This window comes from Macaca thibetana, chromosome 8 (genome assembly GCF_024542745.1).
Source record: "Macaca thibetana thibetana isolate TM-01 chromosome 8, ASM2454274v1, whole genome shotgun sequence".
Lineage (NCBI taxonomy): Eukaryota > Metazoa > Chordata > Mammalia > Primates > Cercopithecidae > Macaca > Macaca thibetana.
This window is the reverse complement of record NC_065585.1, coordinates 4,573,889-4,586,358: the sequence shown is the minus strand read 5'-3', so window position 1 is coordinate 4,586,358 and position 12,470 is coordinate 4,573,889. Positions and strand designations below refer to the sequence as shown.

At 55.3% G+C, this 12,470-nt stretch overlaps 1 protein-coding gene across 1 annotated transcript in view; it reads right to left on the bottom strand.

Moving 5' to 3' along the window:
* Nucleotides 1–10,024, bottom strand: part of AGO2 (argonaute RISC catalytic component 2) — a 119,847-nt gene extending 109,823 nt beyond the window's left edge. The window contains exon 1 of the mRNA XM_050800235.1: nt 9,968–10,024. Coding sequence (XP_050656192.1) covers nt 9,968–9,989 — 22 coding nt within the window. The 5' untranslated portion in view covers nt 9,990–10,024. The remainder of the gene's footprint in view (nt 1–9,967) is intronic.
* Nucleotides 10,025–12,470: the final 2,446 nt, after the last annotated feature.

Here is a 12,470-nt window from a genome sequence, read left to right as displayed (position 1 = left end):
TCACACGCCATGAACGGGCCTCACCCCAGCCTGGCTCCCTCCAATGGCACATCCTTTGCGAAGCTTCCCCGGGGCAGTCCAACCGGAATTCCTGCCGACTCACCATGTGCATCCCCGACCCAGATCCTGCGTTCACCAGACAGTCCTGGAATGGCTAGGCTATGCCCACAGGGTTACCCTCAAGTGTTCCAGAACATTCCAGGAGAATGCTCTGCACTCCTCAGGGGAGTTGCACAGAACAGGGACCACCCCCCAAAAAGCTTCCAGGGCCAACAGCGAAGTTAAGGTGTGATGAGTGAGCGTCTCAGCACTGAGAATCCATCCACACCTAACGTGACCGTTCTTACAGTGAGCCACGCATTTTAGCATCTTGCAAACTGCATACTTCACGAAGCAGCAGCATGCACAGGGACCAAAGCGTGCCCAGCAACGTCCCCCTGCCCCAGTCACCAATGGGGCCACTCAAGCCACCACGGCAAAGCCACGGGCAGCACGTGGCTTTCTAAAGTTCCACCGGCTTCAGTCTGGTTCGTGGCCCGGGGGGCACAGCTGGCGCCCTTTCAGTGTTGTTCCTGTCTACGAGCGGGCAAGGAAGGTCCCCAAGTGCTGTTGGGGTCCGGTGCACTTGGGTCTGTATGGAGGTGAGCTCTGCGCGACACAGGCCATTTTCTGGGTCCCCAGCCTGAGCCTCTCAAGACCGCTGTGGACACCAGACAGATGAGTGTTATTTATCAGAGATAAGTGTTTTAAAATGTTTTCTTATCCTTCCCTGCTTGCAAAGTAAAGACCCAGAGGTCAACAAAGAGGATCAAAGGGAGGAGGAGCACCCGCCCTACTGCCAGGCAGAGTAACGCCCTCACCACAGGGAGTAACAGTCACCATCAGAGGGACCTTCTGAGGGCCCCGCATGTGGGACGCAACTGCAGGTCGCCCGCATCATCTGCTCTGATCAAAGCACCACCACCACGAGGATGAGGCCTTCACTCTGTACGAAGAGGAGACTGAGGTTCAGAGAGGTGAGGCGAGACGCCCGTCACGTGCCCAGCATTCCGCTGAGGTGGGCCTGACCTGAGCCTGCGCTGGGGGTGGTGTCATGCTGAGGCGGGCATCCTGCAACGTCACATGGGCCCCCAGCCACTCCCCAGAGCTCAGGCACCTCCACACACAGATCTGCTCCAAGTCACCCCCTCATCACTCTTGGCATCTTCCTTGCTTTCTCTGCATTTTTTACTTGTGTCACTCTATTAACTCCTTTGTCCCTGCAAAAACAGCGTAAAACAAATGATGCCCCGGCTTGCCAGCTTGAGGAGCAGGGGAGGCCGCCATCCCTCAGGGCTTCCCCAGGCTTCTCATTCCCACTGCTCAGCCTGCACACGAGCATGGGGCCGTGCTCAGACCAGAATGGTGTCCAGGTCTCCAAGCACGCCAAGCGCCACACAAAACAGGGCACTGATCACCCTACAATCATAAGGGACTCGGACACCCACCCCAAAGCAGGGGCTACAGGGTCCCCATTTACACCCAGTGCCCACCAGCTTCCCGCCCTAAATAAGCTCACTTAGAGTAAGACGCCAGAGAGGCTTGGGAACGTGGGTCCCACAGGAGGGTCCTTTCACCATCAAAGCTCAAAAACAAACAGGGCAAAGCACCCTAGGGTCCTCCGACCGTCGGAACAAGAGCGCTGCTGCAAACGCCTCCAACCAGTCAGCATGATGTTGGAAACACAAACTCAAAATAGTTGTATTATTTTACTCACGAGTCAAACCTGACAAACATCTCAAATGGCTATGACCTGTGAACTTTGGTTTTTGATCTTTTTAGGTACAGCTGCAAGATGAAAGTGTCTAGTGGCTGCCTTCTGGCAGCAGAGTACCCTAACTCTCTACGGACAAACCCCAGAGCTGAAACACTCAGCAACGACACGGCAAAGGACAACGCTGCCCTGAGTTACTACCCCAGTAGGATTTTCCCAAGATGGATGTCAATTACAATAAGAGATTCGGGTTAGGAGCCACCTGAGTCCCTGAGTCTGGCTGTTTCTAAGCCTTGCTACAGTTCTGTTTGTTTTGGGATACAGGTCCTTAAAAACAGGTATTGGCCAATTTGCATGGCATTTACTGAAGCGCCAGTAATCACCTTCAGAAGTCCCCTTCCGTCTGGTAGTGGACTAGTGGTGTTCACGGCAACATGAAACCACAGGGGGCACTGCACACAAGCATGGCGGCCACTTGTCAGAACTGCGCGCTTCATCAGTAAAGGAGAACCCCACAAAGTGCCCTGTGGGGCACCCAACACGCTATCTCCCACAGATGCACTGACCCCACTGTCTTGGAGCCGTCCTCCAGGTTTCTGGCATGGGCTCCTCCCTCCCTCAATTCCACTCCCATGGGGATGCTCCAGGGCTTCTACCTCCCTCCCCACCCTTATCCCAAACCCAGTGGGTCCCAAACCTGGCCTAGGTCACAGATGCTTCTAAGAAATGCTCAACTCTGTGCTGGGTGTAGAGGCTCACACCTGTAATCCCAGCACCTTGGGAGGCCAAGGCAGGAGGATTACTTGAAGCCAGGAGTGACACCAGCCTGGGCAACACAGGGAGACCCCCATCTCTACAAAAAATCATCCCAGCTTCTTGGGAGGTTGAGGTGGGAGGATCGTTTGAACCTGTGAAGTCAGGGCTACAGTGGGCCGTGTGGGCCGTGACTGCATCACTGCACTCTAGCCTGGGCGACAGAGTGAGACCCCATCTCAAAATAATAACAATAATAATAATAATAGGCCGGGCATGGTGGCTCACGCTTGTAATCCTAGCACTTTGGGAGGCTGAGCCAGGTGGATTACCTGAGCTTAGGAGTTCGAGGCCAGTCTGGGCAACATGGCAAAATCCCATCTCTACTAAAAATACAAAAAAAAATTGGGTGTGGTGGCGCATGCCTGTAGTCCCAGCTACTCAGGAGGCTGAGGCACAAGTATCACTTGAACCCGGGAGGCGGAGGTTGCAGTGAGCCAAGAGTGTGCCACTGCACTCCGGCCTGGGCGACAGAGACTCTGTCTCAAAATTAATTAATTAATTTAGAAATTAAAAAATAATAATAAATGCCTGACTCTGGGAGTCATGGATTTTTTTGACACATCAAACAGGAAAAGAAACACTGCAAGAAAGAGTAGGAGCCAGGCTCTGCCAGCCTATGTGACCTCGACTCCGGCTGTCACTGCAGGCCTCCAGCACCTTCTCTTCTGTCCTGGGTCACAGTATGCAGACTAAGGATTCGTGGGGATTTGTGGGGAACGTGCCACTCCCCTCCAGCAGAGGCGCCTGTGCCCCTTGGCCGGGGCCAGGTGGGAAGGCAGAAGAGTCACTGTATGAGGGAAGTCAGGTTGGAGAGGACGCTAGGCATCCAGGCCAAAGTCCCCACTTCACAGGCGAGAAAACTGAGACCACGCAAGCGGATGTGGACGGGGCTGGAGTTCTGACCAGACTCCTGTCTGTCCACCTCGACAACAGTGAGAAGAGGAAAAAGGCAGGGGCCGGGCACAGTGGTTCACACTTGTAACCCCAGCATTTTGGGAGGCTGAGGCAGGTGGGTCACTTGAATCCAGGAGTTCCAGACCAGCCTGGGAAACACAGGGCAAACCCCGTCTCTACAAAACATTAGCTAGGCGCGGTGGTGCACACCTGTAGGCTACCTGGGAGGCTGCCCAGGAGGGCTGAGGTGGGAGGATCTCCTGAGCCAGGGGAGGCTGAGGCTGCAGTGAGCCTTGACTGTGCCACCGCACTCCAGCCTGGGCCATGAGAGTGAGACCCCGTCTTAAAAAAAAAAAAAAAAAAAAGAAGGAAAAAAAGAAAGAGGTAGGGCTTCCAGTTCCTGATGCAACCCACACAGCCTGGCTCCTGGCAGACAGAGGGAGGCCTGGCCCACCTCCCACACCCTGCTTCTCCCAGCTCACCACGGGGACGCGCGTCAGCACCCTTTGGAAAGAACCAGTGGCAACCTCAATGACACCACACTCACGCCCATCAGATTTTATGAGGATTTCAGGAAGTGCAGTGCCATGAGGGGTGAAACAAGTTTAAAATGTTCAACCCTGTTCGTCTTTAAGATATACACAAGCCCCAGATTTTAAAAATGCACTGAACCTGAGAGGCCGCCCGTCCACCCCGCTTTGCGTGGACAGGTCTTGTGTCGTACCAGGGAAAGCTTACAGGTGCCCACTGCCCTGGAGAAAACTCCCAGCGCAGATGATGAAGTGTCTACTCACCCTGGATACAACTCCATGGAGAGAGAAACCAGAGGGGCCTGGTGATTTGGTCACAACGTGTAAAGGACCGAGAACAAAGAGTGGTTTCAAGTTCCTAAACTTTTGGAGGAAAAAATTAGAATAGTGGCTACAGCGAACAAGTGCAGGCCCCTGACCGCAGCAGCAGGCTTAGGGCTCTGAATATGTGGCGTGGGCCAGCAGATCCCCAGTGAGGAGGAGGCAGCAACCACAGGGAGCGCAGAGCTGGCCACAAACGATAAGGGCAGAGGTAACTGAAGGAGGGAGCCGTTCCCAACCCAACACTGGGGAGAAAAGAATCCCTCTTATTTGAAATAATTATGAGATAAACTGAGCAAGATTCTCCAGTTCTCCTCCATATTTGCCATAGGTTATACAGCGTCGCTTCTGCTGAAAGAGGACCACAAAAAGGATTCTGCCACAACTGAAATTTTTTTTTTTTTTTTTTTTTGAGACGGAGTCTCGCTCTGTCGCCCAGGCTGGAGTGCAGTGGCCGGATCTCAGCTCACTGCAAGCTCCGCCTCCCAGATTCCCGCCATTCTCCTGCCTCAGCCTCCCGAGTAGCTGGGACCACAGGCGCCGTCACCTCGCCCGGCTAATTTTTTGTGTTTTTAGTAGAGACGGGGTTTCGCCGTGTTAGCCAGGATGGTCTCGATCTCCTGACCTTGTGATCCGCCCGTCTCGGCCTTCCAAAGTGCTGGGATTACAGGCTTGAGCCACCGCGCCCGGCCGCAACTGAAAATTAAACATGCAAAGGGACCTGCCCCAAAACATGCTTAACAGCCTGGCAACATGTCAGGACTCCACCTCTAAAAAAGTGAAAAAACCTTCGCTGGGCATGGCGGCACATGCCCGTAGTCTCAGCTTCTAGGGAGGCTGAGGTAGGAGGGCAGCCTGTGCCCAGGAGTTTGAGGCCGCAGTGAGCCATGACTGTGCAACTGCACTCCAGCTGGGGCAACACAGAGCAACCCCAATTCTCAGAAACAAAACAAAACAAAACAAAACACCACTTAAATGTGTCAGAATTAAAACCATGAGCAACTGGGTCTCCAAACAGCCCCCCTCAACAAAATGGAGACCAAAAAACAAAGATTTTGAGCAATGGGGTTCTTTCTAAAACCATTAAAGAAAAAATGGAGCAGGAGGGGAGGCACGAATGCTCGGAAGAAAAGAGATTTTAAAAGACGTAGGTCGGGTACGGTGGTTCATGCCTGTAATCCCAGCACTTTGGGAGGCTGAGATGGGCAGATCACTTGAGGTCAGGAGTTTGAGACCAGCTTGGCTAACATGGTGAAACCCCATCTCTACCAAAAATACAAAAATTAGCTGGACGTGGTGGCTTAGTCCCAGCTACTCAGGAGGCTGACGTAGGAAAATCGCTTGAACCCGGGAGGAGGAGGAGGTTGCAGTGAGCCAAGATGGTGCCACCGCACTTCAGCCTGGGCAACAGAGCAAGACTCCGTTTCAAAAAAAAAAAAAAAAGGCTGGGCGCGGTGGCTCAAGCCTGTAATCCCAGCACTTTGGGAGGCCGAGACGGGCGGATCACGAGGTCAGGAGATCGAGACCATCCTGGCTAACGCGGTGAAACCCTGTCTCTACTAAAAAAATACAAAACGCTAGCCGGGCGTGGTGGCGGGCGCCTGTAGTCCCAGCTACTCGGGAGGCTGAGGCAGGAGAATGGCGTAAACCCGGGAGGCAGAGCTTGCAGTGAGCTGAGATCCGGCCACTGCACTCCAGCCTGGTCCACAGAGTGAGACTCCGTCTCAAAAAAAAAAAAAAAAAAAAAAAAAAAACATAAATATAAAAAGTCAAATGCAGGGAGAAGAGAGAGAGTGGGCTAGCTTTAGAGGTGGAAGGCAGAGACCCAAATGTGTGTGTGAACTTTTGTTAAAATTCAGGATCCAAAGCACCCAACTGTAAACACATTTCTGAGAAAATGAGAGAAATTGATCACAGACTGTTAACTGTGATAACGGCACTGGGGTATGTTCAAAATGTCTCCATTGCTTTAGACACGCATACTTAAATAGCGAGGTAAAATGACAGGTCTGCAATTCACTTTGGAAAATGTCCACAAAGAAAAGGGGCATATTTGAAGCAAATGTGGAAAACCTTGATGACTGTTGAAGCTTCGTAATGGATAAATGGGAGGGTATTAAACAAGTCACTCTACTTTTGTGTCTTTTCAATTATTTCACAATATTAACTATTTTTAAAACTCAAATGTTACGTTTTGAAGATTCAGAATAACGATTCATAAAACAAAACCACCTGAAACGGGACCATTACAGGAGAGCATTCACTGCACAGCTCAGACAGAATAAGCCTGACTGGCATTGGGGACACTTTTGAGATAGAAACTAGAAGTTAAAAAATAATTCTGCTTCTTCAAATTGTACAGGTTTTAGGAGTTTGGAAGCATTTACATCTTTTTTCCTATGCACTTACTTAAATTATTCCCCAGGGTTTATCAAAGACCCAAGGGGGACTCTGCACACATACCCAGCCATACTGCGATGGCCTCAGCCATGTCTGCTGCCCCATGGGTAGACCACGATATCCTGCCATGGCAAATGGGCACCAGTATTGGGAGAACTGGCCATAGCTTCATGGGGACCACTGGGGGTAGGGAGAGAGGGGGCAGGAGGAGTTAAATGGCTCTATAAACCATGGTGAAGGTCAGCTCTTCTCAAAGTCACAATCCTATTTAGACAACTGTCAAGTCTTAGATGTCACAGAGGTTACTTTGTGGCAAATCTGCGAGGGGTGTAATACACAGGAGCTTGAAAGCGTAGCAAAGTCATAAGAGACAATATCCTGGGGGAGGCGATCACCAGACACAGTTCAAGGCCTTTGAATGGTTAAAAAACCAAACAACTAATTTGTTCATCAACGAAAGTTCAAGGTCACCGGAGAATCCACCCATCCTAATAACTCAGTTCAAAAAATGGAAAAAACAGTCACGTTTCTAACTTCAGATTCTAAATAGCATTCACGTATGTAATAGCATTTGTTTGTGATTGGTATAATGTAGAGCTATTGTGAACTGTTTTTTAAATTAGTAAGTTGCCTAATAAGGGTGTTACAATTGGAAGTAGCAAAACTATTTGTAATTTTTCTTTTCTTTTTTTTTTTTCTTGAGACAGAGTCTCACTTTGTCTCCAGGCTGGAGTGCAGTGGCGCCCTCTTGGCTCACTGCAACCTCTGCCTCAAGAGTTCAAGCGATTCTCCTGCCTCAGCCTCCCCGGTAGCTGGGACTGCAGGCGCGCACCACCACGCCCGGCTAATTTTTGTATTTTTAGTAGAAACAGGGTTTTCATCGTGTTGGCCAGGATGGTCTCAATCTCTTGACCTCGTGATCCACCCGCCTTGGCCTCTCAATGTTAATTTTTCTATAATTCAAATGGAATGTCTTATAATTCTAAATTAGAAAATATAAGATTAAAAAGAGTCTCAATGAAGACTATTCCAAAAATTCCTTTTACACAAAATTAAAAGCCTTAATGTGTAGCATAAAATTGAACTGCACCACAGACTTATAATTACAGCACGTTTGTACAACCTGAAACTTGGGTTCATTCCCATCCTGCCATTAGCTATGAATTATCCCGCAGACACATTTATTCTTTCAACCACCGTCCTGTTCCAGAGGGTCCGCTCCCTACCAGGCCCACACCACAGCAACAATCTCCAAACAGCAGCGAGTGACAGAAACAAGCCTGCGGATCCTGAGGGCCAAGGTGCGCTGACAAATGAAATCGACAAGCCAGCGTCCCAGGGCAGAGCACACAGTAAAGAACAGCAGTGAGCTGGGGTTGCTTCCTGAAGCCTCACTGTCAATGACAAGTAGGCGGGCAGGTGCTGGTCCAGTCCAGCCCTAACAGACACTTCTTGCTGTGGGTCTGGGTTATAGGGCCTGAAAGGCACTGCCCTGAGGAAGGCACCCAGAGAACCAGCTCGGAAGTCCGACTGATGGTCCCGACACTCACTCACTGCTGCGTGACCTTGGTGAAGTTCTCAGCTTCTCTGAGCCCTGGCTGTCTGTCTTCACAAACACCAGCAACCTCCGCAAGCGGAGCGAATTAACTAACACGCAAAACACAACACGGAAAGCTTGACCTTCCTCAAGGCTCTTCACTTTTTCTGGGCCTCCAACTTTTAAAACTGATAACCTGAACAAATGTGCTGTCAGTCCCATGTGTGCTGTGTTCCTCTATAGGAAGGAGCTGGAAGGTCCCAACTCACACAAGGGGATGCCCGGTCCCTTCCCACGAGGGCGCCTGGCCACTCAGGGCCTCCAGAGGCCAGCATCTGCTCCAGGACTGTGGCCCTCCCAGGTGTAGGGGGAAAATCATTCTTCAAACTGCTGATAGCCCTCATGGCTTGAAAAGTTGGTCAGACTCCGCCTTGTTGAAGCTTTCTAAATGACATCAGAAAAAAGACGCGACATTCGCAAGGCACAGAGCCAACAGCCTCAGCAGTGGGGGCCCCCATCAATGGACCCAGGTGGGCCAGGGGGCCTCCCGGGCCGCACAAGTTGGGGCCGGTCTGCAGCAGCGAGGGCAGCATCGGGAATGCGAGCCTCCTCACCGGCCGGGTAAACATAAGCCCCGAGCCTGGCGAGGCTGCGGCCCGACTGGGGCCCAGCGGACAAAGGGGAGCAGGCGGTGCCCCGTCCCAGCGGCCAGGCCGGCCGGGAGAGCCAGGAGCCACGTGCCTGGTGGGAGCACGCCAAAAGCAGTACAACACTTGACCGTTTTCTTGGCCCAGCAAGGAAACCGCCTTCTACTCTGCATTTAAAAAGAAAAACAATGCGTTACTGCTTTAAGTTTTTTAGAACTTTTCCAGAGAAAGGCCGACTAGCAACAAGGGGTGCTACAGGAATCCACCTCGCCTCACCTCTCCTAGGAAATTGTAAAAGGAATTAGCACTTGAATGGGGAGGCCGGCGTGTCTGGAATGAGAACGAGCCGCGCACGCAGTTTGAGGGTTCCGGGGAGCCGCGTCCTCCCCCTTCCAGGCGGCAGTCCTAACTACAGGAATTGGCCAAAATTCAGCATTTCCAGACTTTCCTTGGGAAAAGGGGCCGAAGAAGTGCTGGCAGCAAGAATCTTGGACCACAGCGGAGCGCGCCTCAGACTCGCGGCGGCTGGGGTCGGGACCGGCGCAGCCCCCTCCCCTCCCGGCCGTGCGCGCCCCGAGCCGGGCGCCCCGAGCCGGCCTCCACCCCCTCGGGCGCTTAGGGCCGGGCCAGGCAGGGCTGCGGCGCCCCCATCCCCGCGCGGGCAGCGAGGCCGGGCCAAGCGGGGCGCTCCGGGCCTCGGGCCTACACGCGGCGGCAGCCTCGGCCCCGGCCCCAGCCCGCCGGGCCCCGGGCGGGGGATGCGAGGACGCCGGGACGCGGGCCCGAGGCGCGGGAGGGGCCCAGGCCGCGCGGGGCGCCCCGACGACTCGCGGGGGCCGAGGAGGCCGGGGCTGCGCGTCCAACGCGGCGCCGAGAAAACGGCCGGCCCGGCCCCGCCGCCGCCGCTCCCCGAGCCCCCAAGCCCGGCCCCGGCTCGCCCGCCCGCGGCCCCCGCCGCCCCGACCCCGCGGCCCCCCGATCCCCGGCCCCCGCCGCCCGCGCCGGGCCCGCCAACCACGGGCAGGAGCGCGCGAACGGCCGGGCGGGCGCCCCGAGCGCGAGGACTCACCGGGGCCGGCTCCCGAGTACATGGTGGCGCCGCCGAGGGGCTCCGGGGCCGAGGGGCGGCCGCGCGCGCGCCACGGGCCCCGACGCCGCGAGCCGCGAGGGAGCCGCCGGCCGCACGATCCGCCCCGGCGCGGCCGCCTCTCCAAACAGGTTTACCCGACGCGGCCGGGGCGGCGGGCGGAGGCGGCGGCGGGAGCGGGAGCGGGAGGGCGGGGGAGGAAGGAGGAGGGGGAGGGGAGGCGCGGCCGGCGGCGGGAGCGCGCTCGCGGGGGGAGCGGGGCTGGGCGCGCGGGCGGGGGGCGGCGGCGGCGGCGGCGCCGGGTCTGGCGGGGCTTGGGGCGGGGACCCGGGGAGGGGCCTGGGGACCTGGCCGGGCGGTGGGAAGCGCGGGCGGGAGCGGGGACGAGGGCCGAGGGCGGCGCGGCCCGGGTGGCGCGGGGGCGGGCGCGGCCCCGGGGACCCTTCCCCGCCGCCCGGAGAAGCCGCGTCTTCCCGACGGGGAGGAGCCGGGCCCCCTGGCTGTGCCGCCGGAGCGGGGTCGCCCACGCGCCCTCGCCTTCCCCGCCGCCCCCGGGGGCAGGAACCCTCCCCCGCGAGCCCCTCAGCCCCCAGCCTGGCTCTTTAAGTTACTACAGAAACACGGAGGTCGGGAAGCTGCCTCCCAGCCCGGAGCTTGAACTTGAACGCGGCCGGCCGCTCGCGCAGGACCACACCGCCACCTCCCGGCGCGGCCCCAGAACCCAGCTAATCCGTTTACAGCAGTTAGAAAGTCCAAGAAGTTTTTAGTGCATTGTAGCTGGTATCAGGGATCAGATCAGCGGACATGCCCATTCCAGCAGTCGGGGCCTCCTCGGAACGTCGTGCGCCTCCGAGCATTTCTGTGCCGTCCCGCTGGGCCCGTCTGGTTTTTCGGCGGCTTTCCTGGAAAAGCCAGCCTGTGGTTACCTCCTTTCTCCCCTGAGTGGCGGGGGATTAGAAGGCAGAGGGTGACCCACAGTCTACAGTGACTGGTCGCCTTTTTCCAGATTTCCCGGCACATTCCTTCACCCCGTGGCATCGGCTGTCTGCATATTGGGTGCAAGGCCCTATTCCAGGCGAAGAATAAACAGGAGTTGTGACTGCCAGGAGCTCCGCAGCCAACAGGTTGGTCCTAACTAGTTCTGTGCAGTCTTGGAGGACAGCCCTGAAGAAGAGCAGGAGAACCAGCACTTCCTCCGAAAACTCAAAAGGACATCAGTCTTCACCACGTTGCTGATACAAAACGTGCTCCTGAAATGTGTAGTTATGAGCACCGGGAAACCCGGGTGGCAGTGTGCATGGCATTGTTCGTCACAGCCTGGACTGCGCGGCACTGAATACCACGGAGGGCAGGATGGAGAAACAGTGGTCATCTTCACAGGGTGGAATCTAGCCATTCACAAAAATTCCAAAACAGGCAAAATTAAACTGCATTGTTTAGGGATGCATCATTAAGTAGTAAATAATTGACAGAAGAGCAAGAAGGTGGTTACTCTAAGTGTCAGAATGGTGAATACAGCTGGGGTGGGTGGGCTGTGACCCCAGCAGAGCCCTGGGGGATTTGGAGGTGCCAGGCGTGTTCCTTCCTGCAGTGCTGCCCTGCATTCGGCGGCCATCCCTTAAACTGCACTTTTACGTTTTATATACTTTTTCCGTACCTTTGCTATAGTATTTCATGGGAATTTTTGAATAATCACGAATGTTACCACTTTCCTGTTGATGAACCGTGCCACCGCATCAGTCTCCCCAGTTCGCAGCTGCCCACCCTCTCTCTCTGCCCCTGTCTCCCTGACACATCCACAAAACTCGTTTCTGCCCGGAATCCCTGAGGCCCAGCTGCCCTGCTGTCAGCCACTGTACACCTCGGCAAAGGCCCAGAAGGCTCTGTTGTCACTGGCTCCCCTCAGCCCGCTTCTGCTCCTTTGAGCGCTGTGCTGGGGAACTTTGTTGCAAGGGTTTAGTTCCAGAAGGCAAGATAATGTCTGTGAGGGCTTCGTTGTGTCACTTCTCTCTGGATGTGGCTGACACCGTGGCCCTCTGCTGGCGGAGGGGTGCCATTGCTGTCTGCCCCATCTCCATCCCCAGGGCCCAGGCAGTCACTGAGTTCGCCCTCTGGGGCACGGGGGTGGGGAACCGGTGGGGGGTTCCCTCTGTTCTTTTCCTAGATAAGCCCGTCCTCTCCAGGTCTCCACCCTCCACACCTGTGTTCAGGAATTCAGCCCGCTTCCTGCAGCCCCATCGCTACCCTCCTCCCAACCTGCTTTTCTTCTGGTGTTCCTCACTCAGCATGGCTAACAGATCCACCACCCAGCCGAGCTGAGAACTGCAGTCCCCTCTGCCTGCTGCCTCTCCTGCCATCAGTGAACCTGCTTAACTCATCTGACTGTGCCTCTCGGTGCTTGCTGGGACATGTCTCCAGCCCTTGCTGCTCTCTCCCCTAGACCCACATCCACACCCGGATGGTGACTGGGCTGACTCTGGGTCTT